Source organism: Trachurus trachurus, assembly GCF_905171665.1.
Source record: "Trachurus trachurus genome assembly, chromosome: 19".
NCBI classification, from domain to species: domain Eukaryota; kingdom Metazoa; phylum Chordata; class Actinopteri; order Carangiformes; family Carangidae; genus Trachurus; species Trachurus trachurus.
Window position 1 is genome coordinate 5,164,380 of NC_139913.1, and position 27,503 is coordinate 5,191,882.

The following is a 27,503-nucleotide window of genomic DNA, read 5'->3' on the forward strand; positions in this document are numbered from 1 at the left end:
AACACCATGTTCTTGCTCATAAAACTGTAAATGATCATTTTGAAAAGGCAAATTGATCAACGTTTTTATAGAGCAAGTCCAGCTGTCCCCCTTGTTTCATGCAAAGCTAATCTCCTCAGCCGTTCTTGTGATACTATATTCAGATGTGAACTGGCGCAGCGTCTTTAAACACAGTGGAAATCCAGTATACAGCAGCTCACAAATGTCTCACAACACAAAGTAAAACCAGACACAGTGTACGGTGGGACGTATTTGTGTCTTTGGCTCCGTGTTCTGTATTTAACTTGTGACAGCTTCTTTATCTTCAGCTGCTGTAACTGTAACTGTAAAAACAGGGTTCAGTCGGTGACAACACTCCTGGCTGCAGCCACAGTGTTAATTACCCTCTTTGATTCCACGTCTGCTACACAGGTTATACTTAGACATTTCATGGCACCGCTGTTTTGATAATATATAGTTTGAGACTGCAGGGAAAGGTGCAGTACGTGAAGTTACAGGAAGACATGAAGTTGTGAGCGAGGTCCTGAGTCAGCAGATGCTCCAGGCATCACCAGAGAGAGAGAGAGAGAGAGACGCTGAGAAAACCTCCAGCCGGCTTTGTGCGTTTGTCATTAATGTGATTTGCTTAATTCATTCTGCAGAGAGGAAATTTTCTTCTTGTGTGGACATATTTATACAAACCAGGATCCTGCAGTGGGTTTTAAAACCAGAGCTCTGTTAGTTTTCAAACTGATTTACACCTGGGATGACAGTCTTGTACAGTTTTAAGAGTTTAAAAGGAAAATTAAGTTAAAGCACATATTGTAGCGTTTAAAAAGTTAAGCAGTTGTGGTTGTTTTTTTGTTCATTATCTTGCAAATATTTATGATGCATTTTCTTGTTTGGTCTGAAAAAAAAAAAAAAAGAAAAGGCGGCGACTGTTTGGGAAAACAAACACCGTGGACTGTAAAAGAGCTAAAGCGCGAGCTAAACACGACACTCGACTAAATATAAAGCAGCTCAGGCGACTCATGGCCTATTGTGTATACGCACAAACACAGAGATAGCGCTCTATTTTGTGTAGTGAATAATTTTACTGGTTAATTTCTCTCTCTACCCCCCCCTCTTTTGCTAAGAATAGCACCTGCGGCCGGCTGGCTGGCAGGCGGCGTGCTGGTGGCCGGTGGTGCGCCGAGAGGCTCGGGCTGGTTAGCAAACAGCTTAGTGTGGTCTCTGAGGTCTGGCCAGACGAGTTCCCACAGTTCCCTACACTTTGGCTACGACGGCTGTTTCGATGGGCGTACTTTCTATTTTGATGGTTCTCTGAAAAAGCCCAAAGACAAACAATGGAAATGGCCGGAGTCTGATTTATAACAGCCAGCGCTAAATCTCCCCGTTTTCCCGTGTGGAAACCACATAAAAAAGATCAGAGTGGAAGAGGAATCCCACTTTGGACTCGGAGGCTTATCATGTCTCGGCTCGAGCTCGCCGGGAGCACTCAGTCACCTCCCAGTGACCTCCTGCTCCGCCGGAGAAGCCCACGGTGGCTGCCAGCAGACAAACAGATTGTGCCTGCAGTTAGAAAAAGGAAAATACAAATTACTGGCAACATCCTGAGCTATAATCCATTCTATAATCTCTGGTGTCGTCCCTCATCCTCCTCCCTTTTTTTTCTTCTCATGTTTAATCTGCTGCTTGAAAACGAGGAATATCACAGGCAGCGTTGTTGCGTTGCGTCGCTTGGCTGAACTTTGACGAATTGTTTTCATTACGCGCAGATACGGTTTGGAAAAGAGCCGCGCGCTCCATGTGAACAGTTGATAAATCAGTTGTTGGAAAGTGTGGAGAGAGGTAGCTCTGGTATTCTCCACAGATACACAAAGTGATGCAGAGCAGAGCCACCGCTCTGTCAATAATGAAACACTTTCAAATATGTCCAGGGTCGACGCAACGGCAATTGATCAACGGTTTTTCGGCCTCTTTGTAGTCGAAAGACGATGCTCGGATTCTTTGCACGTGTACAAATACGACGCATTTGTTTCTGATCATTTTAACGTCAATACATCTGAAACCGAAGGGAGTTTTTGTTTAGAGGAGTAGTGTTAAGGAGAACCTATAGGCGCAGCTTGTTTTGGGGCCTTTGTCTTATTTGAGCTAAACACATCCACATGTGCAGCTGTGTGAGATGCAGATATGATATAATCTGCATTTTTCAAAGCACAAACAACTTGGATAATAATCAGCGTGTATGCACAAGGCTGCAGATTTTTTTCCAGCGCGGCGTGTTCCCTGTCTCGATCTCTGCTGTTTATCTGAGATTCGTCCTGTCAGAAGTGACGCACTCACAGTCTACACTTGAAACCCAGTGTGTGAAGAGGAGGAGGAGGAGGTGCAATTTGTTTTTATTTTAATAGATATACAGGATGTGACGGCTTTTCAAATCCACTAACAGTCAGGAATGTCCTTTTTCACACCACACAAAACATCATATCATAGTTAGAGATATTTGAAGTGCATGTTTGGTACAGACTCTGTCATATTAGATATTGTAGCTGATGGCAGGAGAAAGCTAAAGCTGCTTATTAATAGGTGTTCATTTTCAATTGGGTCATTTTCTTTTGCAGATTCCCTGAAAATGTGGTTAAAATTAGTGCTGCAGTAAAATAAAACATCAAAATGACATGTTTTCCCTCCCAAACACTTTGAAATTGAACAATTATAGTAATGATAGTGTTGATAGATTATGTGAAATTACCATAGTTAAGGGTTTTAAACATAAAAGCAATGAAGTCCTCAGCCACGAAATGATATAAAACAGAGGGACAAACTTCACAAGAACAGATCGATCATCTGAAATCCTCAGCATTTGGTTTCAATGTGTAAACAAGAACAAAACAAAGAAACTCTGACCATACTGTTTTTTTTATTTTGAAAAAAATAACCTGTTGTGCTACAAATTTTCCCATCGTCGTCTCCGCCCCCGTTGGCTCTGGTGGTTTAAGCCTCTGTTTTACCTTCAGTTTGTCTGTAAATCACTTCTTCTCAGCTCCAAACCTTTGTGTTTGTCTGCAGAAAATCCTTATTACACACCGTATATATATCTATCATCTAATGCCGCCTTCTGTGCTTTCACACTCTGGTCGTATGAACATGTTTCATTCGTGGGTGTTAAAGTACAGCGCTTAAATTCATTAGCAGACCTCACTCAACGCTGATGGTGAGAAAATATTTTCTTTCTCAACTGGGAGGCAAAAAAAAAAACCTCATGATGTCTTCATCGTGCCACATGTCACAATGTGAACATGGTGTATTTGACTTTATAATAAACAGCAGGGTCGCAGAAAAAAAAAACTCATGTTCACTCACATTCATTAAGCTCTGACAATCACGTCGCACAGAGCTGAACATGATCCCACTTTGCATGATTGCAGCAGACACGTAGTGAATATTTTACCTCCTGGAACAAGGAGTTAAACGTCGCAGCTCTGCCAACACACAACAACTGTAAAGAATTCACTGTATTTGCTTTTCATTGGGGGAAAAGGGAATTTGTTTCTAAACCTGTGTGATGGAGTAGTTAAACTTTTTTTTACGCTACCAAACAACTGGGCACGAGGAGCTGGAATGCTTTTATGGACTGAAAACAGTTTTGCTCCATTTCCATAAAAATTACGCTCGGCCGTTCCTCTCTCTCTCGCTGCGCTGGAGGCTTTTTCTCGCAATCTGGTGAGCATCTGATTGTTATTTGGGCCTCATTGTACTGTTATCATGAGAAGAAACACTGAGCTCGGGGCCCAAGGGCTCCATAAAGAAACCCAGAGAGGTCTAAATTGAGACTGTGACGGACATCCGTCGCGATGTCGGTGAGAAGGCTGTAATCAGAGCTGGCTTTGTGTAGACAGTGGGACCATCCATCGCTCACTTAAAACAAAAAAAAACAAAAAAAATATCTGGCACGAGCTCAGAGCTGGAAGATTACACACAATAGGAAGACATAGCTGTCCGCTCTCGTTACTTTAAAAGCTCTTGGCTCGTGAAATAAGAATCATGCTCGACATCAGAGGTCATAACTGTTACCAAAGCCCCATCGATATTTATGAACGTGAACAAATCTTTACAGAATTGGGACTGAATCCGAACCAGGCGGGACGAGGCCTCCGCGGACACACACGCAGAATGATTCAGATTTAGCTTTGTTACCTGCTAAGTCTTTGTTTTTACATCAACAATTGATTGCTGGTGGATCAGATTCCTCCTCTCTCTTCTCCCCCATATGTCGGCCCGTTATTAGCCAATACCCCTTGGAACCGCGCGCGCTCATTAATACTGTTAATGTCTTATCGAGTATCATTCCAGTTCATCCTCGTTGCCAATGTCATAAAACAACACGGCTGAGGAGGAATCGGCCAGGTTCTCAGCTTGAACACACACACACACACACACACACACACACACAGAGACACAGACACACAACGGCTCGTGGAGATTTATTTTATTTTGAAAGCCTCCACCTGCGGCTCAGCTAGCTGACCGCTAACCGAGCGAAACGAGTCGTTTTACAAGATTCAAACCTTATTCTCTTTTTGCAAAAAAAAAAAAAAATTCAAATTGCTACGTTGTGCATCGTTTCAGATCGTCATGACGACAAACGCACAGGGAGTTACTGTAACACCCAGTGCTGCAGCTCCACTACAAAGCACTGTAGCATCTTCCAGCCTGTTGTTTTGGTTTACCGCTCCACAAACTCCAAACATCAAACAACTCATCAACCTCCTTTCCAGCAACAGTTGTTTGCAGGTAATTAGTCCACAGTGTTTTGTTTAGTTTAGTTTAATTTAATAAGTTTATATCAGGGATAATGTACAAAATTAGTCTCAAAATGAGAGAAGATGCTTTGTACCGGCTACTTTCCATCCGAAGTCCCTGGGCAGGTGAGTTAGAACAATCAAAAGATAAAAATTGTCAACTTACATAACAAAACAAACATCCATACACGTGTACATACACACCCACTCACACATCACAAACATTCAGGTACAAAACATATTTCATAACAGAAGGAAATAGGAACATACAGTTATTAAAATACTTCATACTTTGACAAAGTTAAAAATAATTGAGGTTTAAGATTAATGCTGACAGGACTGGTTTCTTAGGATAAATTTCTTCACTTCCCGGGAAAAAATGTTGAAGTCAGTTTTGCAGCTTTGTTTGTTGAATGTTGCAATAGAAACAGCAGGTTGAGGTGGATACTGGTGCACCTTCACAGTTCATAATAATAATAATAATGATAATAGTATACTTTACTAATATTGCACTTTTCTTGAAGTTACAAAGTCAGAAAAGTGTAGAAAAGCAAAATAAGAAACATCTCAAATCAACAATACAGTATATAAAAAGATCTGACAGCAATGAAATGAATAAAAACAACAATAAGGGGCTAGAATGTGTGTGTGTATGTATATGAAGAACATGTATCAGACATCAAAACAGGATGGTTTAAAGAAAGCTTCAGCTGTATTTTGAAGTTTCAGACTGAGATGAAGTGCGATGAATATAAACTTCACAATGATGACACCTGTTGAATCACAGCTGCTGCCGTGTATCTAAGTGATTATCAGCCGCTATGATATAGTGGTTTCATTTCATGTTGTGTTCCTATTGGCTGATCACTGAGCTGCGTCTCAACACAGAAGCTGTGAAGGCCGAACTGATATAAAACTCAGTCTGGGACACACAGGACTTGAACTTCACCTCACCTAGGCTATAGTGGATCCTTATCTGCCAACAGATGCATTTAAAGGATCCTTCCGTCAAACTCAGCCTTTAAAAGTTGTGGAAAGAGGTCACAGCTACTGTAAGATCAGGCCTATCTTTGAACCTTTGAACCTTTGAACTCAAAGTTTGCTATTACTGTATCATAGATTTATTTGTGAATGACCAAATATGTAAATTAACAACCTTATTATTTAACAGAATGCATAATCTGGTTGACTGGTTCCTACAAAAGCTGCACAGTTGCATTTTAATCACAGATAAGGAAACACATCATTCCCAGACGATCAGGTTGTCAAATAGGGGACATACAGTACAAGTGTCGTGTTTAAACAGGTTTTTCTTCCCCAAAAAACAAATAACAAACACAAATGTTTCATAGTGTTGCTCCAACATTACATCCACATTTGTATTTAATTTAACGTGAAGCAGGTTGGACTTTATCCTGCACCTGAAAACATCCGATTTGTTTGATGCTTGTCAGCTTTAACCCTATAATTGTTGTTTACCTTAACGGGACTGCATGTGTTTCTGTTTTCGAGGATAAAGACGAGGACGATGTCGTTGATGAACCAGTTTTTATTCCATCCTGATCTCACAGTGTCATTTTATTTCAGTTGTTATCCCATTTTAGTGGACGACCGGTTCGGCCGCAGCTACAAACCCTGATTTAAGGCTTGTGTAAATCCGGACGGACACGTATGATTACAGAAGCATCTCTGCGCCTCAAATGAGCGGGTACACGACGTGTGTCACAGCAGAGATATCGACCATGATAATCCCCTTTGTAGCTCGGGTTTTGTTTTTTGTTTTTTGTACAGCGGCCGTGCCCATCAAAAGGAGCTGCTGCTGCTGCTGGACATTTCGGTAACACTTTACTTGACGCCTATCTCTATAACACATTATAACCATACTTATAATGAGTTATAATGCAGTTATATCACTGTATAACTATAATTATAAACACTCATAAATGATCATAATGCTTTATAACAATAATCATAACACACTATAAAGCATTTTATCATGACTTATAAGGTCAGGTATTATAATAGGTTATAATTGTTAGTAACTCACTGACAATTACCACATTGATAATGCATTATTAATATAGTTATAATGTGTTATACATGGCTTATAAATGTGTATAACTATCATTATAAACACTCATTAATTATCATAAGGCTTTATAACAAAGACATCATAGAGTGTTTTATAATGGTTTATAAGGTCTTAGTATTATAATAGAGTTATAATGCTCTATAATGTGTTATGCTTAAAGTCTTATGTGATTTATGAGTGTTTATAATGATAGTAATACACGTTTATAAGCCAATTATAACACATTATAACTATATTTATAATGCATTATCAATGTGGGCATTGTCAGCCAGTTACTAACAATTATAACGTATTATAATACCTGACCTTATATAAGTCATGATAAAAAGCTTTATAGTGTGTTATGATTAATGTTATAAAGCATTATCATCATTTATAACTATAATTATACAGTGCTATAACTGCATTATAGCTCATTATAAGTATGGTTATAATGTGTTATAGAGATAGGCGTCAAGTAAAGTGTTACCGACATTTCAAAATAAGACGCTCTGGTGCTAATGAACCTTCATCTCATCATCACCACTGCTCTTCCCTCCAGAAGGCTTCTCCCCCCTCAAGAGGGCAGTGTTTGAGAGAAAGAGCCTCCATCTGTCAGCACTCATCATCCAATCACAGCGACATGAAGGATGCCAAGAGCTCAGAGCTGCAGCGTCTATATGATATTTATTTTTTATTCAAAGCAGACACGAAGAGGATATATAGATTATTATTGGATTCCCATGTAAAGCATTAGCCCCAGTCGAGTCAAACATGTGGTGCTGTGCTGCTGCAGCAGGAAGCAGCTGATAAAGGTCACTGCAATTCTGTAAAGTAAAAAAAAAAAAAAAGTGCACAAGGAGGAAAGAAGGAGAAGAAACGAGAGGCTTCATGTTGTCGAGCGTCGAGTTGCGAGTCAGATTATGGGTAATTAATGTAAAGGCATCAATGATTAACGTGTGCAACAGCCTCCAGAGTGACGAGGAGGAGGAGGAGGAGGAGGAGGAGGAACAAGTTTTTCTTCCTCCAGACACAGTCCAAAATAAACCACCTTAAAAAAAAAACGCCCTGAATCACGAGGGGAGAGGATGCACTCGAACGCAACATGACAACACACTCTTCCTTCCCTTTTCCTCTGTCCTCATCTCCTCTCACCTTCTTCTCCTCCCCCTCTTCATCTCTTTACCTCCATCTCCTCTTCTCTCCTCCCTTTCATTCTCCCTCCTCTCTTTTTCCTATAACCTTTATTTCTCTCCTCCTCCTCCTCTTCACCTTCACCTTTTCTCCACATTTCTCAATTTTCCTCCTCTATTTTCTTCTCCTCTTGCTCTCCTCCTATTTTTTTCTTTTCTTCCCATCTCCTCCCGTCCCTCCTCTCCTCTTTTCGCCTCTCCCATTCTTCTCTCCCTCCCATCTTCCCATTCCTGTCTTCTCTTCATTTTTTGCCTCTTGATCTTTTTCCTCTTCTCTGTGTCTTTTCCTCCCCTTTCTTCTTTCCCCTCTTCTCCTCATCTTTCCCACTATCTCTCCCCTTCTCATCTTCTACTTTCACCTCCCTGCCTCTCTTCTTTTTTCCTCTCCTCTTGCTTTTATCATCCTCCTGGTTTTCGTCAACTTTCGTTCTCCTCTTTTCTTTCCCTGTCATGTTTTCTCCTCTTGCTCTCCCTGTTTCTTCTCCTACTTTCTCTTCCTCATCTTTTCCCACTATCCTGCCTTTCGCATTTTCTCCTCTCTTTTCTTCCCATTTCTGCTTCTCTTGCTGTCCCCTTTCTCTCATTTCTTCTCATCTCCTCTGTTTTCTTCCCATTTCTTCTCTTCTGTCATTTCTTATTCCTCTCCTCCTCCTTCTCCTCCTCGTCTTTTCCCAACATCCTTCCCTTTTTATACTCTCACTTTTCTACTTCTCTTCGTTTTCCTCTCCTCTTGTTCTTTTCTTCCTATTTCTTGCCATCTCTCATCCTGTCTTCCTTCTTCTCCTTCTCTTACTTTATACATTGTCTTCTCATCTTTTCCCTCTTGCTTATCCTTTCACTTTCTGCCTCTTTGCTCCCCTCTTGTTCTTTTCCCTCCTCTCCTCTCCTCTCTCTCTCTACTCTCTTCACCCAACCCTCTCTCTCTCCCCCTCCTCCTCCTTCGACTTTCTCAATGAATCTCTCTCTCCCAGGTCCGACCCCTCCCACTCGGTGTCAGCTCTTTATAATTGTCCGCCTTCACTTCACGACAACTTCGCCTTGGCTTAAATACCGCGTGCGCCTCTTCTCTCTTCGCTGTGAGGTGGAAGTGACTGACCGACCTGTCCAGGCTGCACCGCGCATCTCTTACTATACAGATATACAGATATAGACGCGCTTGTGTGTGTTTATGTGTGGCAAAGTGTGTGAGTGAGAATAAGTGTGTGTTTTATTATTTCCCACCTCCTCATCCTCCACCACCACCCCCTCCTCCTCCTCCTCCTCTCTCCGCGCCGACCAGCATGCAGGTGTCTCCGGCCCTCCTGCTCTCCAGCTCGGCGCTGCTGCTGCTGCTGCTGCTGCAGGGATGCTGCACCGCCGTGCGCGGCTGGAAGGTACTAAAGAACGACGCCACGGAGATTTTACCGGAGTACAGAGGAGAAAACACGCGGACACCGGCGACGGCGGCGGCGGAGGAGGCGATGCCGCAGGCGAACAGCAACAGTAACAACAATAATAACAACGGAGGAGGCAACAGCAACAGTAACAGTAACAGCAGTAACAGTATGAACAACAGGGCGAAACACGGCGGGAGAGGCGCCAACACCGTCTCCTTCAGTAAGTGTCCAAGTTCAGTTAACCACTTAGAAATAGATAGATGGGTGTGTGTGTGTGTGTGTGTGTGTGTGTGTGTGTGTGTGTGTGTTTGTTTGTTTGTTTGTTTGGGAAGAAATGGAATAGAAAGAGAAAGATGCAGGTTTATCATTAATATTGTGTTAGAATTTAAAAAATATACTGTATATAAGTAATTTAATTGGGGCTTTATTTGGTTCCTTGTGCGTAAAACGGGAATAGCCTAGAATAAAGACATGTAGAGGTGAAGCCAGTGGAGCTTACTGTAGATTTTATTCATGTGCAAACGGTGTAAATTCATATTTAAAATTATGATGTTTTATTTTGGAAAAATTTCAAAATAAGAGATTTTAAATAAGCTACTTTATTCAGCTCAGATCCACTTGATAAGTCACCCTGATGTTTAATTATCTGATCTAAAGGAGAAAAATCTTTGATAGTTTCAAACACAGGCTCTTGTGGTAGAATCACAGGATATATAATATATAGATATACTGTATATGTGTGTGTGTGTGTGAGAGTGTGTGTGTGTGAGTGTGTGTGTGGAGTCTGATCTTAAACAAAACAACCTGTGTTTTTTTAATCTCACTTCATTTTCACACTGGCTCCCTGATCAAGAGCAGCTCCTCCGTGTGGGAAGAGTGTTTCACTGTTTTCTTGCTTAATCCGCTGCCAAAGTTGAGGGTGATGAGAGCGGCTTATACACACATTCTTGTGGTTTCTTCCCCTACACACACACACACACACACACTCTCACACACACAGTTTTCAAGTGGAGCGTTCACAGAGACATCAGGGCTTTATTCACGTTGTCCTCCACTTTATTTCCTTCTCTCTTTATACTATTAGTCAAGCTCTACTTCCAGCATAACTATTTGATTACAACAGCATGTCTCCCCCAATAGAAAAACCCACAGTTTGTTCATCGGCTGGTGGTGGTGGTGGTGGTGTGTGTTGAGGAGGGTGTGGGGGGGAGTTGGTGGGTTTGGAAATTGCTTTTTAAATGCAACACTGCCTTTGTGAATGATTCCCACCTGTGGCCAGTAAAGGTTGTTCGTTCTGATTGAGCCGTGCATGTGGGATAATCTCACGATTCGAGATGGGTGGTGCAAGAAAAAGCACCAAAAAAAAAGAAAAGAAAAGAAGCTCTCACGTAATTTAGCCGTTGTTTAATCAGAGCCACTCAAAGAGAGAAAGAGAGGAGGAGAGGGAGGAGGAGGAGGAGGAGGAGAGAGATCAGAGGAGGAGGTGATTGATTACATTAGAGGACCATCAGCTGACGAGGGGGGAATTAACAAATCAGGAGCCGTTAGTGAGACGTTTGAGGATCTTAACACCTCAGGAGATGAGATGAGATGAATCCACACCTTAAAGGAGATCATGTTTTATTATTATCATTATTATTTCTTATTTATTTTAAAAACCAGTCTCCAAAAAAGGGCTGGAAAAAAACCCAGCAGCAGCATCCTCCTTGTTTTCATATGGATAAACAGGAATATGTGATGGGTTTCACAGGGATTATTTCCTCCGTTTGTCCGTCTCGGAGGCTTTCGACCACTAGCCTGGCCCCCCTCCACCTCCCCTCCAGCTGCAGCTCCTCTCACAGGGCTCGGAGAGGAGCAAAAACCCCTGACAGTGGTCTCCTTTAGTGTGTGTCTGTGTGTGTGAGATGCTTCTTCCTTCCCTTCCTCTGCAGGCCGCCCCTCATTAGTGAAGTGAAGCCTCTCCTCAGGCTGACAAGTCGAGAGCAGAGCAGGAAACGTGAACAAGACAACCTGTGGTAATTGGTACAAAACAAAACCACTGCTGCCCCACTCACTTACTAAGTGTGTGTGTGTTTGTGTGTGTGTGGACACCGTACACTGCTGTGCTGCGGTGCGGTGCGGTGGCTTCAGCAGAATAACACTAGATCAGGTTCTCATGGGGAGGGAAAAAAGAAAAGAAGTCACCTCACATAAATCCTTTGTTCAGCCCTTTTTTTTGCGAAGAAAGCCACAGAGGAAAACAGATCCCTCTCCGAGTGTATCATTTCTTAACCGACGGTTCCTCTTTGCCCGTCTTTTTTACACGCTGCTTGTAAAAAACACACACACACACACATACACATACACATACACATACACATACACACATACAGGACAATAACTCATGCACAGTGCCGTTAAAAAGCTGTGGCTGACATATAGGATTACAGGCCGAGCGCCTTGTTTCAAATCAGTCTGGCCGATCTCCAGTGTGTTTCAAAAAAGTTGTACAGTTGCAACTTAGCGCTGCCTTAAAATAACCAGACAGCTATTTACTCTTCCATCACCACATACGTTTCCTTGAGGGCCAGCTAGCGCTCCTCCTGTGCCAGCTTTTCCCTTCCAGCCCCCCCAACCCTCCAACCCAAAAAAAAAAAACCTCCATTAGGTTTGATTGAGCTGTTTAATGGCCCTCTGGTCTGGATTTGCTATCAGCTGATTGCTGCCAGCTGGATTTTCTTTTGTGAAGCCTCCATCGTCAGCTAATGATCGCACCATGAATCAGATACACAATCTCACCATCTGATCTCCTCGGGGTTAAAACTGCCCTCTTTAAACTGCACAAATTGTTGAATTAAAGCGAAAGGTGAAATTTTTCGGCTGCACTTTTTGGTGTTGCACAACGTGTCAACTGGAAATGAGAATGTGCTGCCTGCTCCAGTTTTCTTTGGCTCCTTTGTTTCCTCTTTTTCTTTCTTTCTTTCTTTTCCTTTTTCTAACTAAATAACACAGCGACGGTTGAGTCCATGAGCAGAAATCGAGGGGCCGAAGCGGTTAACCTGTCCCGCCTCGGTGTGTGTGTGCGGCACATCAAAGTGTTTGTTTTGGGCCGAAGCCACGAGTGTAACGGTGATATCCTGCTCTTCTACCCCAGGTGCCTCGGAGCTGAGCTGCAGGGAGCTGCGTTCCACCCGTTACATCACCGACGGATCATGCCGCAGCGCCAAACCCGTGCGGGAGCTGGTGTGCTCGGGCCAGTGCATGCCGGCCCACCTCATGCCCAACTCCATCGGCCGGGGCAAGTGGTGGAGGAGCGGCAACGGCTCGGACTACCGCTGCATCCCGGCGCACTCCCGGACGCGGAGGGTCCAGCTGCAGTGTCCCAACGGCAACACACGGACTTACAAAATCCGCGTGGTCACCTCCTGCAAGTGCAAGCGCTTCAGGCCTCACCACAACCAGTCGGTGGCCAAGGAGCTGCCCAAGCCGCAGCGCAACAAGAAGTCGCACGGTCGCTCGCAGTCTCAGGACCGGAAAAAGAACAACACGCCGCTGGTGGGCAACTCGTACTGATGCTGCAGACTGAAACACACACACACACACACATGTTCACTCCACACACTTCACACACACAACATGTCTCCTCCAGATAGGGGAGGAGATGCAGGAGACATTCATAAGCTATCTGCTGGGGGCTGGCGGCGTCACGTCATCCTTCTCGTCAGCAGCATTTGTGAACTTTTGCTTATTTGCATGAGTCAGCGCCGCGACCACGACTGTGACTGACTGGTCAGGAGATGTTGCACCACGTCGGACTAAATGTATCTGATATCACAGCTCTAAAAAAGAAAACAAACACACAAAAAAACCCACAAAAAAAAGAAAAGAAAACCCTCCCCTGGTCTCGGTCTTTCGGTCTCAGTCTCTCTCGTCCTGCAACTCCACCAGATTTCATTTAAGCATAATGAGAAGTACTCCCCGAGGCCGCCGGCCCATCTGTACAAACATCCAGCGGATGCAGAGCTACACGGCACCACGGCCCCGTCCGTTTTAAAGCTGGAAAGGTGTATCTGCTGCTCCAGAGTGGCTGTAATCCATCTCCTTTCTTGGAGGAGACGGTGGCAGCTCTGGGGGCTCGGACGGTGGGATGTTGACAGTTTTGCAGAGAGCGTCCACCACGCAAGCTCCCCGACAGCCCAGTAAAGGCCTCGCTGTCCTTTACAGTAGCCCCCATTTCCCACGAGCAGACACACAGAGAGAGAGAGAGGAGAGAGTGGTTTTCTCAGCACCAACACCACAGGGGGGCACTGGGCCATTCCTCTGACTCCTCTTAATTACTAAATGAGCCCATTCCTGTGTTAGCATTTGAGTCATAAAAAGCCATTTCCTTCCAGCCAGTTCCTGTTTGCTGGAATCGCCGCGTACAAAAAAAAAAAAAGTGCACATGTGTGTAGGAGGAGGCATCAGAAGAAAAACTGTGCGTGGTTGTTGTTGTGCTGTCGTTACCTCGGGGCAGAGCGAGCGCTCTCCAAACACGCCCACACCGGAATTCTTCTGCATCGGGCCAAATAGAGCAGCGATCAGCCACCGACCGACGGCCAACAAAAAAAAAATAAAAATCCCTCTGTTGTGTCATGTCAAGCCTGCAAGACTCGAGAACACCTCTCTGCACCGCTCTGTAAATAGCTCAGACAGGAAAGATAGGAGTAAAAATACCCCAATGATAACAATAATTCAGTTTTTTTTTATCATTGTGTTGATGCTACGATCCAGTGGGGGTGGGAACAGGAAGTGGCGATACCCCCACTGTCTTGTTAACGTGCTGACGACCCAACCTCCTTCCTCGGATGGGACCGAACCTCACGAAGAAGAAAAACTCCACAATGTTTCCGCATATTGTCAGTGTTGCTTCCTGGTTTTCCTTTAAAAAAAACTGTACTGACAATGTTTGCTTTCTTTTTTCCGACTTCTATGTTTTGAAATAGCAACTGGAAAGGCAGGGTGGGGCAGGGTGCGGAGGGGAGGGTGGGGAGGGGGTTTATTACCGTGTAAGAGCTGAGAGCTGTGTGGTCCTGTGCAGCGGTGCCCTCACATGACGGGGCTGTTCAAGAGGGAAAGAAGGACTGTAATAAAGAATGAACTGCATATTTATTTTTTATTTCCACATTTAAATTATTTATGCAACCTTTTTTTTTTGTAGTAAATAGCCATTATTGTCATATAGTATGATAGAGACTTTGGAAATGAAATACTGTACAGTACATGAATAAAGTAAAGGAAGATATATTTGAAAAAAAAGAAAAAAAAGTGGCGTTTTTTTTGTCTTTTTCTGTGTGCATGCTGAGAAATTCCAGGAATTTATTGTAAGTACGCAGAGGTTTTGCCACCGTTTTTGTCTCGAGAGCGAATCTTCGTTTCTTCATCTCTTGAGATTTCTGCATCACCACCACCGATGTTTCTTTTGTTTATGAGGGTGGATATGAGCCATGGCCGCCACTCAGCATCACGGCTCTCTGCCTCTCCTCCCTCGAGGCCTCTTCTTCCTCTTCTCCATCTTCTCTCAAACGCATCCCCTTTTTATTTGCTTTATAATATTTGTGCGGACGCTTTTGTCGTATCTGCAGCGCTGCACTGAAACTGAAGAAGCTGCAGTGAAAGGCGAAGGGGGAGTTACACAATCCAGTCCCTGAGTAAAAACACACCACCACAGCACAGCACAGATGAGGTGTTTATGCTTAAGTTTTATATGCAAGTGTAATTTTTAATTACCAGGACAAGGGGCTGCTCTAAAGAGTCGAATAAAACTCTACTGTAAACACAAAACAGAGAAATCACTGTAGCAACCGAGAAGCAGAACTTCTCCTCCTGTCGTGCCACTGCAAGAACAGTCGATATTGAATTTCACTACATCACCCCATAATGTGCAGTCATTATGTCATTTTCGAGCCCTGTTTTCCAGAGGAGAAAACAGACATGCCATGCTTTTTACTCAGGCAGCGCCGAGCGAGCAACGCAGCGCAAAGTTTCCCCAACTCAAGAAAACAGGAGCAGGACTCTGACTGCAGAATATCGATGCTGACAAAGCATCTGCCCCGCGTTAGTGTTAGTTAGCGCGCACGTAGCTACACGTCGTCATCAACGACCCACGAGTGACCCCGGGGCCCGGACCAGACCTGCATGGGGAACGCTTAAAGGCTGCAACCAAAGGAGAGTCGACTCTGCCGTGATTGATTCCCAACAAACGACACTGGTTTTCGGGCCCCTGATGTGAGTGTCATCAGCGAGCGAGGCTCCTAGTACCAGGTGCAGAGTATAGACGCCCCCCCCCCCCGAGGGTCCACATGCAGTGTCAGGAACCGGATTCAATTAGCTTACACATAACGCCAAGAGTTCGCAAACAATTCCTGGTTGACTCATTGCCTCGGTAATGAATATTTATAGAAGTGACACACTGACCATGATAAATGATAACTGGCTTTTTTTTTTTTTTTCTTCCTTTGTCCAAATGTGGGGAGAAAAGAAATGATAGGATTTCACCAGAGGAGGAGATTTATCCTGCATGCGCTCGCTCACCCAGAGCCCTTCAGCTCGGCTCATCTCCGCAACTGACAATTTCTTAAGATAATCACTGTTTCCCAGCAAAGCCTCCCTCCTCCCTCCTCCTGCTCTGCTCTCGCTGCTGCAGCGTGATAATCAACTCGTCTCTCCATCCACCGCCACGTCTTCAACTCCACAGAGACTAGAGAGTAAATGTTAAAGATGCAGCCGTACAAAGTTGCATGTTTAGGTCCCCCCCTTCTTTTTTCTTCTTCTTCTCCTTTGAACTCACATAATGGAATGGTAAAAATATCTAATTTCAGCGTCACTGCCAGGTTATTGTTTAGCGCATCGCCAGAGAGTTGTCTTGAGAGGCCGAAGCCACTCGAACGGCTCAGACGCTTGTCAACACACACGTAACTGATGTCGTGCCAGACGCAGAAGAGAAGAGAAGAGACAGTCAAATAAAACAGACCGTGCATCATCTGCAAATAAAGACGTGTTTGACTGATGCGTGTTGTTTTTGCCAGTTATATCCATCACTCTGAAGCAAACAAGTAAAAAATAAAAAAGAAAGAACAACAGTGGAAACTGACTTGAGGAGGTGACATTCATAGCATCCAGAGCACTTAAACTCTCACATGCCAGAAGAACAAACTCCTCTGTAAAAGCGCTTGGTCGGCTGCCTGTGCACTTCAATTTCTTAAAGGGATAGTTCAACATTTTGGCAAATTGGCCCATTGCCATAATCCCTATAGTTTTAGCAGTAGGTTCGTTACCTTTAATTGTCGGTGCAAGCTATTTTTAGAACGGCGGAGCAGAGCCGTGAGCTGCTCAGAGCTACGCTACGGAGGCTCATGGGATTTCTTGGTTTCCCATCATCAAACTCATCAAATACACAATCCAACAACTCCACAACGCTCTGGTGGACAAGTTGTGACCTGCACATTCACCACGCTATGAGATAATAACAGAACGTTACCAGACAGAGTTGTTTTAGAGGGAAATTCATGCAAAACCGCTGATTTTTTCAGCAAGCAGTCTCTGTATTTACCTTGAAAACAGCTCAGTTTCGTAACGTTGTGTTATTATCTCATAGCGTGGTGAATGTGCAGGTCACAACTTGTCCACCAGAGCGTTTTGGAGTTTTTAGATGGTGTATATGATGAGTTTGATGAGGGAAACCAAGAAATCCCATGAGCCTCCGTATAGTGTAGCTCTGAGCAGCTCGCGGCTCTGCTCCACCGTTCTAAAAATAGCTTGCACCGACAATTAAAGGTAACGAACCTACAGCTATGACTATAGGGATTATGGCAATGGGCCAATTTGCCAAAATGTTGAACTATCCCTTTAACAATGCTGCAGCCTCGTCCAAGACATATTTTCTATAAAAAAAAAACTATAACACGCAAAACATCCAGACCTCGGTTGGTTGATGATGACATAAAGTCACCTCTATACGGCTCGGTCGTTTCACTTCCAGGCCTCTTTTCCTCTTTTAGTCAGGAGGAGCGGATATTATCGCTTCAAGTCAACACATATGGACAATGACTGATGTAGTCGGAGACGGATGTTTGTGCTTCACCAACCACTCCCTTATCAGGTCATGAGCGGCAGCGGCGGCGCTAATAGCTTAAAACAAATGGAAACCAGAAGAAGAGACGTCTGCTGGCTGCCCCTAAAGGAATGAGGAACGCCGAAAGCACAAGTTCAGCTAACGACGTCGACGCAGCCTCCTTTTTTTTTCTTTTTTGGAAGGTGGATTGTGTTTCCCTGCAAGCTGAGAGTGTAATCCTCAGCAGGGAAGGGAGAAGCCGGGGTCAGGAGGACGAGGAGACGAGGAGCAAGCAAAGACGTCTTATAAAGCGAATAATTTTGTTTTTTGGTGCCCGTTAAGACATTTAAGTGGGTGACATGTTTTTTTCATTCTCCCCCCGCCCCCCAAAAAAAGATGGACAGTAGCATGACACGGGTCAGGGGGTTTCTACTGAGCCATGTAAGCCTCGGTCTCTCAGCCGAGGCCAGGCATGTGGAGAGGCGAGCCAACCATATGTTGCTCAGGACAAGAGGAGGTGCAGGAGGATAGGAAACAGGGTTGTCAACAAACAATTCTAAACAACCACAGCGAGCCTCGAGGTTCTGGAGGCAGCAGAGTGCATTTCCATGCTTAATCATCACCTTATGGACTTTATGTCTTGCAGAAATACCAATGAAAATATTAACTCAGGGCTTGTGCTTGTACAAATAAGAACTTTCCGCTCTGGATTTACAAAAAAAAAGAAATGCAGTTATTTATGGTGCAGCTACAAAAGTTCAATGTCAACTTACAAACTTTTTTCATACCGAGTTAGATGAAGTTCACACGTGTCAGGTGTAGCTGCCTGCTGCTGCACACTATCTGGTGTATGTTCACTTTTATATGTGTGTGTGTGTGTGTGTGTGAGACTGATTGGGGCCATGTTAAGGGCCGAACTAACACGTATAACATCAAGAGTTTACACAACCTGTCAGTCGGTAATTAGCTTGAGGTCAGCGGAACTGGGGAAACTGACACGAGCAAGGTCAGTTCCTCCACATACACACACACACACACACACACTTACACACACACACACACAAGCAATTAAACTGTCCAAGCATGTGATGTGTGGTAAACTGTTATGTTGTACATGGACCAAATAACTGAACCTTATAGTTTTTTTTTTTTATTGTTGTTGCATTTCACAAACTGCATTTCCCATAAGCCTTAGAGTTGTGCAGGTGGTGGTTAGTTCAGCAGCAGCAGCAGCAGCAGCAGCAGCTATAGGACTGAACACACACACGCAAAAAATCAAATATCTTACCGAGAATATTTGTCAAATTTTTAGTCAAAATGTAATTTCTAGTCAAAACAAATCTCATTATACTTAAAATAAGACTCATCACATAAAAAGCAGCTTGTTTTTAGACACTTTTTACTTCTTTCAAGCATATTTTCACTTGAAATAAGTTTTAAAAAATCTGATAGTAGAGCAAGTTTTTCCTCCTTATTAAAAGGCACAAACAACTTGCTTTCACTGGCAGATTTGTCAACTTATTTCAAGTGAAAATGATCTTAAAACAAGTAAATTTTTAGGTGATGAGTCTTATTTAAAGTGGAAAGAGATTAGTTTTGACTAGAATTGAGACATTTTGACAAGAAATAAGACAAATATTCTTGGAAAGATTTTGAGTTTTTGCAGTGCATGTTAAAACACGACTTTAGACGAGAGCGTTGGTGAGTTTTACAGCCACCGACAAGTTATGATGACATAAAGTCCACGTGCTACTGCACTTATAAATTTTCATGGGCGCTGCAGTAGTTTCACCAAGCAAATGTTTTAGGTTTTCTCTTTCTAGCAGTCAGAGCTGTATCGGATGCCAATTTGTCTTAAAAAGAAAATAAACCCCAGAGGCATGCTTCATTTTTTCAACAGACCAATTAAATAAATACTGAATGTGAAATTGCATTATGTTGCAAAAGCTGGTGGACATTAGCCCGCACGTTATATGACTTTGGCTCTCAAAAGGCTGTTTGGAAAAGTGTTTGATTAAATGATGCCGTATACTTTAATTTCATTCATTCATTTCACTTTTACAGCAGCAATTAAAGTCACCTTAAGTGCAGACTATAGTGATGCACTTTAGCTGAGGTCTTTATGGTTCACAAAGGGATGATACAGCCAGAAGACATGCAGCAATATTTAGGCTACACCCAATTTATTGCTACCCGAGTCTGTTTAAAGGGATAGTTCAACATTTTGGCAAACTGGCCCATTGCCATAATCCCTATACTTAGGAGTAGGTTACCTTTAAAGGTCGGTGCAAGCTATTTTTAGAACGGCGGAGCAGAGCCGCAAGCTGCTCAGAGCTACGCTACAAAGGCTAATGGAATTTCTTGGTTTCCCTCATCAAACTAATCAAATACACAATCCAACAACTCCAAAACGCTCTGGTGGACAAGTTGTGACCTGCACATTCACCACGCTATGTGATAATAACAGAACGTTACCAGACAGAGTTGTTTTAGAGGTAAATGCAGAGACTGCTTGCTGAAAAACTGCCTCCAACGGGAATGCGCATCAGCGGTTTTGCATGAATTTACCTCTAAAACAACTCTGTCTGGTAACGTTGTGTTATTATCTCATAGCGTGGTGAATGTGCAGGTCACAACTTGTCCACCAGAGCGTTGTGGAGTTGTTGGATTGTGTATTTGATGAGTTTGATGAGGGAAACCAAGAAATCCCATTAGCCTCCGTAGCATAGCTCTGAGCAGCTCACGGCTCTGCTCCGCCGTTCTAAAAATAGCTTGCACCGACAAATAAAGGTAACAAACCTACTGCTATGACTATAGGGATTATGGCAATGGGCCAATTTGCCAAAATGTTGAACTATCCCTTTAAGAGAATGACATCACAGATTATCAAAGATTATTTTTGCTCCACAGTCACTGAAGTAAGTTTAGATGTGAAACCACAACATTCAGCATTTAAATTGAGGCATTTAACTGTTTTTGGAGGGAAAGATAAGCTAGCTACAATATTAAGCTAGCAGACAAAAACAAGCTGCAGAATCAGGCTCAAAATGACAAAAGACAGAAAGTTGGCACTGCTTGCAATCCTTCAGTGTCAGTATCAGGGTTTTAGCAGTTTACCTTGGGTCGTGACTCGTGTGTATATTGGTTTTAATGGTGGTGAAAAAACACTGGTTCAACAAACCGGTTGTGAAAGCAGAGGACAGTTTCGTCAGATTAAGGCTGACAGAAGAAAACCACAGAACAGACGTGTTCAAGAAGTTTCAACACTTACGACAAATTCCCATTGACTCACTTCACCGCTTCGCTGTCTGTCAACCGGTCATTCTCCAGCCAACAGTGACCCGGGTCTTCACACACAGGCCCAGCCCGGCTCAGCCCTCCCTCCCTTCCTCCCTTCCTCCATCCTAGGGTGGAGCATATAAAATGGCTTCGAAGTACCGTAATTGCTGCGTCTCATCATGTCTAAAGTATGTCGGCTTCATTCTGTGGCATTCAGGAGTTTCTCTATCAGCAGCCGAGTCATCTCCAGATGCTGCTCGAGCAAACTGGATCCATTTATTGAGTAATGGGAGGAGCTGTCTCTTCAATTTCAGCTCCATATTGGACACATGTCCACACTAAAGCGTTTAGGTTTAACCTGTAGCATAGCACATAGCATATATAGCATAGCATATAGCCTGACAGAAAATGCACTGAGTCATCATGTCCCACTGAAGCTGGTGGTCACCCAAAGCACTTGAGCCGACGCATGTTTTCAATAAGGCGAGTTAATTCAGCAGGCGTTTCTACAGAAAGTAAACGGAATAGAGGGATCGTTAAAGCTCGCCTCCTTTAAGAGCGCCGAGAAACAATTAAATCTGCTGCGTATCATTTTTAAACAGGAGTTATAAGTATTTTTTGTGTGTGTGGGTGGGTGGTGGACATGGCATGTTGGGGATTACGCAGCCCATGAGAAAGAGATTTATGACAGGCAGTAGTCAAGTCTTTTAAACCAAAAAACCTCACTCCCTTTCACATTTTCAATAGACATAAATACAAAGAATGAATCAAACCAATTCTCTTGATGTCATCGACGCCGACCACAATGATGCCGATGGTATTAATGCGGCGGTGCCATGCAGCCTCCCCGGACCCCTCCCTTTCCCTCGATCGTGCTCATAAATTTTACAGCTGATTCTGATGGACGATGATGACAAAGCTCTTTGGACAGGAGCTGCCTGATGACAACAGCATCTTTGTCTTATTTGACTTGAATTAATATCCGTGGCATTAAATCACCGCCCGGCTGCTTGCTGGCTGCTGCCTCAGCTCGCCGGCTCTCTTACCCTCTCGCCTGAAGGAGGAGGAGGAGGATAGTATCTGCTGCTGTGGCCTATCTTGGAAAACCACAGACACCGAGCTCAGTTCACTGGCACTGTCAGATTCAGAAGTAAACAGTGGCGTATTCTCCGTCCCAGAACAACAAACTGTGGAGTTTTTTTTCCCTCCGGGGGTTTATGGCTACTTCCACAGACAGGACGGTGCCTTTTTGCTTGTTTGTATGTTTATGCCATAGCCCAGTTCCTCAGCTGAGGAGGTTATTTTAGGGCGGCTAGCGTAGCATTACAACCCCACATCTTGATAATATCCCTCTAATACATACATGTACACTGACACTTGGTACGATCAGTTTCTCCCCCCCCTTCCTGACATGGAAGCTGTTTTATTTTTGCAAAAATGAATCAGGCGACAGTTTTTCTTCTCCAGATTGCTTCCTGTCTGTGTGGCCGTTTGTTCGTTCGTGGGTGTGTGTGTGTGTGTGTGTGTAATATCTCCACAATCTCCTCAGCTTAGGAGAGTTTAAGATGAGGATCAATTCAGCTCCCCTGCCCTTATCGGATGTCAAAGAGCCTCTGGAGCTGAAGGCCTGGTTGGTTGGTTGGTTGGTCCCGGTTCAGAGTCCCAGCTATAGTCTTTCTTGACCCAGTCGGGTTTGTTGAAAACGGTCCCTTGAAAGGACGTCAGATCTCTGCGGTGTGTGAAAACTAATATCCCCCGAGTCTTTTTCTGAGTGAAACAGATGATTCAGGGAGGATCTGTCAACCCTGCAGCCATTAGAAAGTAATATTTTCCCTAAGAAACTTAATCTTTCCCTCAAAAAAACTGAGGAAAAAGTCTGACTTTGCTCAACAAACAGCAACATAATTGATAGCTGGGCATGGCTATCAAATGTGGCATTGACTTTTCTCATAGAAAAGCTCTTCTTGTCAGGGGCAACGTGCGGTGTGAGAGCGGAGGAGTCGGACCCTCGGGCGTGGGCCGAATTATTAGTTTTGACAGCTAAAGCTAATTGTTCATAGAAAGCTCTCTGAGAAAGTGTCTCTTTTTATGACTCAACAGTCTGCCATCTGTCTATCTGCGGGGAGCTTTTTCCATCTTAAACCGTAAGCGCCTGCGTCGTCTCCAGATTCTCACCGACATCAGCGGGAAAAAAAAAAAAAAAAAAACCTGGGACACGACTCAAGACTAGAGCAAACTCCCTGCTTTCTCCTTCTGCTTTGCTTTGTTTACGATGATATACTACTCGCAGCTTTGAGCAACATCTCAAAAAAAAAACAAAAACTGTTGAGTGTTTTCTCTTCAGATGCCTGAGTTGCAGCGGCCTCGGTCCGTTTCACGTGCGTCGCCGTCGCCGCCTCAGTCAGCGTGTCCGGCGCAGCAGGAAGCAGCACGAAGAGGAGGAGGATGATGACGGTTGTGTTTTCTACGTCCGCTTGAAGAGGAGCGTAGTGTAGTGTAGTTAGGAAGAGGGGGGAAGAGATGATTGACACAACAGATGCCTCTGGGCCCTTTTTGCGGACAAGTGACCTAGAAGAGTATAGTGTAGATAATTAAATGCAGGCTACTGTGCATGGTCCCTCCATTGACCAAATATCAGAAAAACAGCAGCACCCATAGAGTCTCATTGACTTTGGAACAAAACTTGCACGTATCTGCACTATTTGTGCTTACAGAAAAGAAATCAAGTTGTTTTTGTTTTTTTTGTTCCAACAAATCTGAATAACATGCCTCGGTGCCAAATGAAATATGGCTGCCAGACTGCAAGGCCAAACACCTTCTTTTAAAAAAAATAATAAAAAAAAGAGCAGCTACATCAGTGGGGATGAGGTTTTTATGACATGATCGATCATAGTTTGCAGCAGCTTGGCAAGAACAAAGCAAATTCAGAAATGGATGCAGTGAATTAAACCTGATTGCTGTTGTGTCAACAGTTAATCACGCGGCTCCGACGCTGCAGCAGCGACTGCGATACCAGTGATGTGTTCTGCGTCTGCTTCAGGCTGCATGATGGTGATGAAAAACTTATTGAAGCCTTGAAACTGAATCACATAAGCAACTGCTGCACAATTTACAATTCCGATCATACTTTTCCGATTAACTTTTTACGTGTTTTGTAATCGAATACCAGGCAATGTTAAACACAACACTTGTTTTTGTGTGTTAAAGGATTTCCAGAAGTGGAGGGCCCTCTTTGAGTGCACTGCACGCTATTGTGTAGTCCTTTAAAGTCCTCAAAAATGCAGACAATCTTGTAAAGCCCGGCCGGAGCCAAGACCCTCATCAGACTGTGGGACCAGACTCACGGTCTGAAACGGCTCAGGTCACAGTTTGAGGCACCAGCGGGCGGCCCACCCAGGACCACGACGCCACCCGCGCTCACAGCTTGTCGCCAAAAGTATGTGGACACTCCATTTTTTTAATGTTTTTTTTTTTTTTTTCCCCAATGTTCCAGTTACGAGAAATCTTAAATTGATAGTTCACCCAAAATTTCATTCACTCATTATCTACTCACCCTCATGTGGACTAAGGGCTGGGAGAAGTTTCAGAGTCCTCCGTGGCTTCTCTGAGTTACAGGGGGTCTCTGCGTAGCAGTGCATGTCCATATAACGGTTGCAAATGGATACCAACTGTCTTCGTAACAAAAAGACACACCAAAAAACATCCAAATACCTCCATGCTGCTCGTATGTAATGTCCCTCTTGTATTGAAGCCCCGAAATGCAACATTTTCCCAGTTCGTCCAAATTTGACGAACTGGGAAGAGGAGCTTTGAGAAGCTTCCGCTACAAACAAACTTGAAATATAGACTTATTTAATTTTTTTCGGGACAATTTTGCATTTCAGGGCTTCAATACAAGACGGACATTACATACGAGCAGCATGGAGGTATTTGGATGTTTTCTGGTGTGTCTTTTTGTTACGAAGACAGTTGGTATCCATTTGCAACCGTTCCATGTAAAAAAATTATCCTACCCTATGAGATTGCTCTTTCTTTTTCTTTTCCTCTATCCTGTATTTATCTATTTTATGTTATTTTATTTTTATTTTTTTGTATCTGTTTGTATGGTGCTTGTATGTTGTGTATGGTCTTTTACTGTACAAGTGTTCCGTGATGTCCTGTGATATATGTTGGTCTGAGTTTATGACTGTATATGTGTTGTAACTGTATTGACTGTTGGTTTTGTTTTGTCTTGTGAACTCGGAGAAGGGTCACTTTGACTTGTACATGGACTCTAGGAAGAATAGCCATGCTAATGTGCTGGAGCTAATGGAGATCCAATAAATAAATAAATAAATATATGGACATGCACTGCTACGCCGAGACCCCCTGTAACTCAGAGAAGCCACGGAGGACTCTGAAACTTCTCCCAGCCCTTATATTAGTCCACATGAGGGTGAGTAGATAATGAGTGCAATTTCAATTTCGGGTGAACTATGCTGAACGATGCTGTTTCTGATCATATTCTTCCAGCTTTGTTCTGAAACTGCACAGAGCCCCGACCTCGACCCCGTCCAACACCTTTGGGATGAACTGGAACGCCGACTCGGAGCCAAACCTTATCAACATCAGTGACTGACCTCTCTACTGCTCTCTTTGCTGCAAATCCCTGCAGCCACACAGTCTTGTAGAGGAAGCTTACCAATAAAATCTCCTGGTGCACAACACTTCAAACAAGCAAAACAAACTCACTGACCGGTGCATTAACTCAAAGGCGCTCTCCGCCTGTTGCCTGATAAAGTTTGATACTCTAAACAACCTTTCATGAAACAGAAACGCAGGTGTCTGGAGGACAAAGCTAATGTAGCATCATTGTTAGCATCATTAGCTTTTTGCCTCACCTCCTCTGGTGCAGTTCATTCTGCTCCACTAAAAAAGAAGAAGTTTATGGTGGAGATACTTCCTGCAAACGGCTGAGCTGTGAAGTTCCTCAGGTAGGCAGCAGAGCAGAGCCGTAAGCAGAAGTTTCGGGGCCCAGTGGATCCCAGTGGCCCCTGATATCGGTACATTTTGCAACTTGAACTATAAAACCTCTTAAATCTCCCATAAAGACTCTTTACAGTCCGTGCTGTTGCCCTAAAACCCCCCCAGTGTGCGGCCACTGATGTTGTACACTGCTGCAAGTTTCTGCATGTGAGACTTTCAAGGAACATCTGTAAATTGTAGCGTTTAAGTGTTGTTTGAAAAATTTGGCATTTAAGGGATGTCTTTTCTTTTCAGTGCAGCATCTGTCCATTTTCTTTCTTTCTTTTTCTTTTTTCTTTTCTTTTAACAGATGATATATTCAGAGGAAATCTGCTAATTGTAGCATTTGCCAGTTGTTTTTATTTTTATTATCATTTATTCTTATACAAGTGGTGGATTTAAGGGATGGGATTAAAGGGACACTTTAAAGTGTAGGATCTGCCAGTTTTGTACAAGTTAGAAGCATCTGTAGATCATAGCATCTACCATTTTTTTTTTTTTTTTTTACAAGTGGTGCATTTAGCGGACATCTGAAACACACAGCATCTCACGTCTTTTTTTCTTTCTTTTTTTTTTTATAGAGACATCTGTCAAATGTTGCAGCCACCAATACGCTGAATAAGGCATTCAGGGGGAGTCTGTATGTTTCCATGATGACCAGGTCTAATCACATATTTGTGTATAACGTTCATCTTCCGGTTTCCTTTAATTCCTGTCAGTCAAATATACCTCGCTCGGACTCGGTGCCACTGCAGAGTCGACACGACGACCCTGCGGGGCTCGGTGGTGGATCTGCGGATCTGCAGCCCCGTGGACGCCGATTACCATGATTGGAAGAGCAGACAGGGCTCAGGATAGTTCTGGTGGTCTGTCTCGCTTCCACCTCTGGTATGTCCATATTACAAACTGCAATCACTTCCCATCTCCAGAAGAGAACCGTTACAAGCGTGTAGTTCATGTCAATGTCAGCTGTCTTTTTTTCCCTACAACATGTAATGGCATTCACTGCGGACAGACAGACGGGGAGAGCGCTTTCTGCTCCCATAAATAAGGCCGAGGTACTGTAGGCTCCAGCCTGTTTCATCCATCACTGTGTTTGTAGAGCAGGAGGGAGTGAGAGGGGGGGCCGGATTCATCCATGTTCCCAGCAGCCGTCCCCCCTGTGGGAACTTCACACAGCCATTAAACACCTCATGGCAGCCCGTTAGCTATCGGGCCATGCAGCTGAGCCGAAGAGAGAAGTGCAGTCCCACAGGCTCTCGTCCGGTCCCCGCGGACATGTCAACAGGTTTTTCATTTAAAGTTTTAGTGCACATCTCGGGCACATAAGTCTGCTGATATAGGAGAAGTGGAGGCGCATACATCCTCAGCCTCACAGAAGGTCACACAGGTGTTAATGTAGGACGTGAAACACAGTGAAGGGTCAATAAAGATCCACTTTTCATTTGCTCTCGGTAACTAAAAAGAACTTTTCACGCGCAGAAAACTTTACATTGTCAGTAAATGTCAGTTTCTTCCATCATAATTATCACATCTGAGAACAATAAGGAGGCTGTTTGGAGTTTGGGAGCACGACGTCGACGGCACATGCAGCTGATACGAATCTGAGGCAGGTGTCCAAGGCGATCTGAGATCAGCTTTTCGACTGGATGTTTGAACTCCTCTGAAGGCGAGCTGACATCTTTGAGCAGTTAAAAAACAAAGTGGTTTACAATAATCCAGACA

General features: G+C 43.7%; 2 protein-coding genes across 2 annotated transcripts in view; both read left to right on the plus strand.

The window, feature by feature from the left end:
* meox1 (mesenchyme homeobox 1) overlaps nt 1-27,503 on the plus strand; it is a 138,101-nt gene that overhangs the window by 21,935 nt on the left and 88,663 nt on the right. The window lies entirely within an intron of this gene.
* Nucleotides 9,329-12,976, plus strand: sost (sclerostin; the record flags this gene model as incomplete). Its single annotated transcript, XM_083994022.1, has 2 exons — nt 9,329-9,644; nt 12,558-12,976. 2 exons carry the CDS (start codon nt 9,329-9,331, stop codon nt 12,974-12,976), a joined length of 735 nt encoding a protein of 244 aa, XP_083850148.1.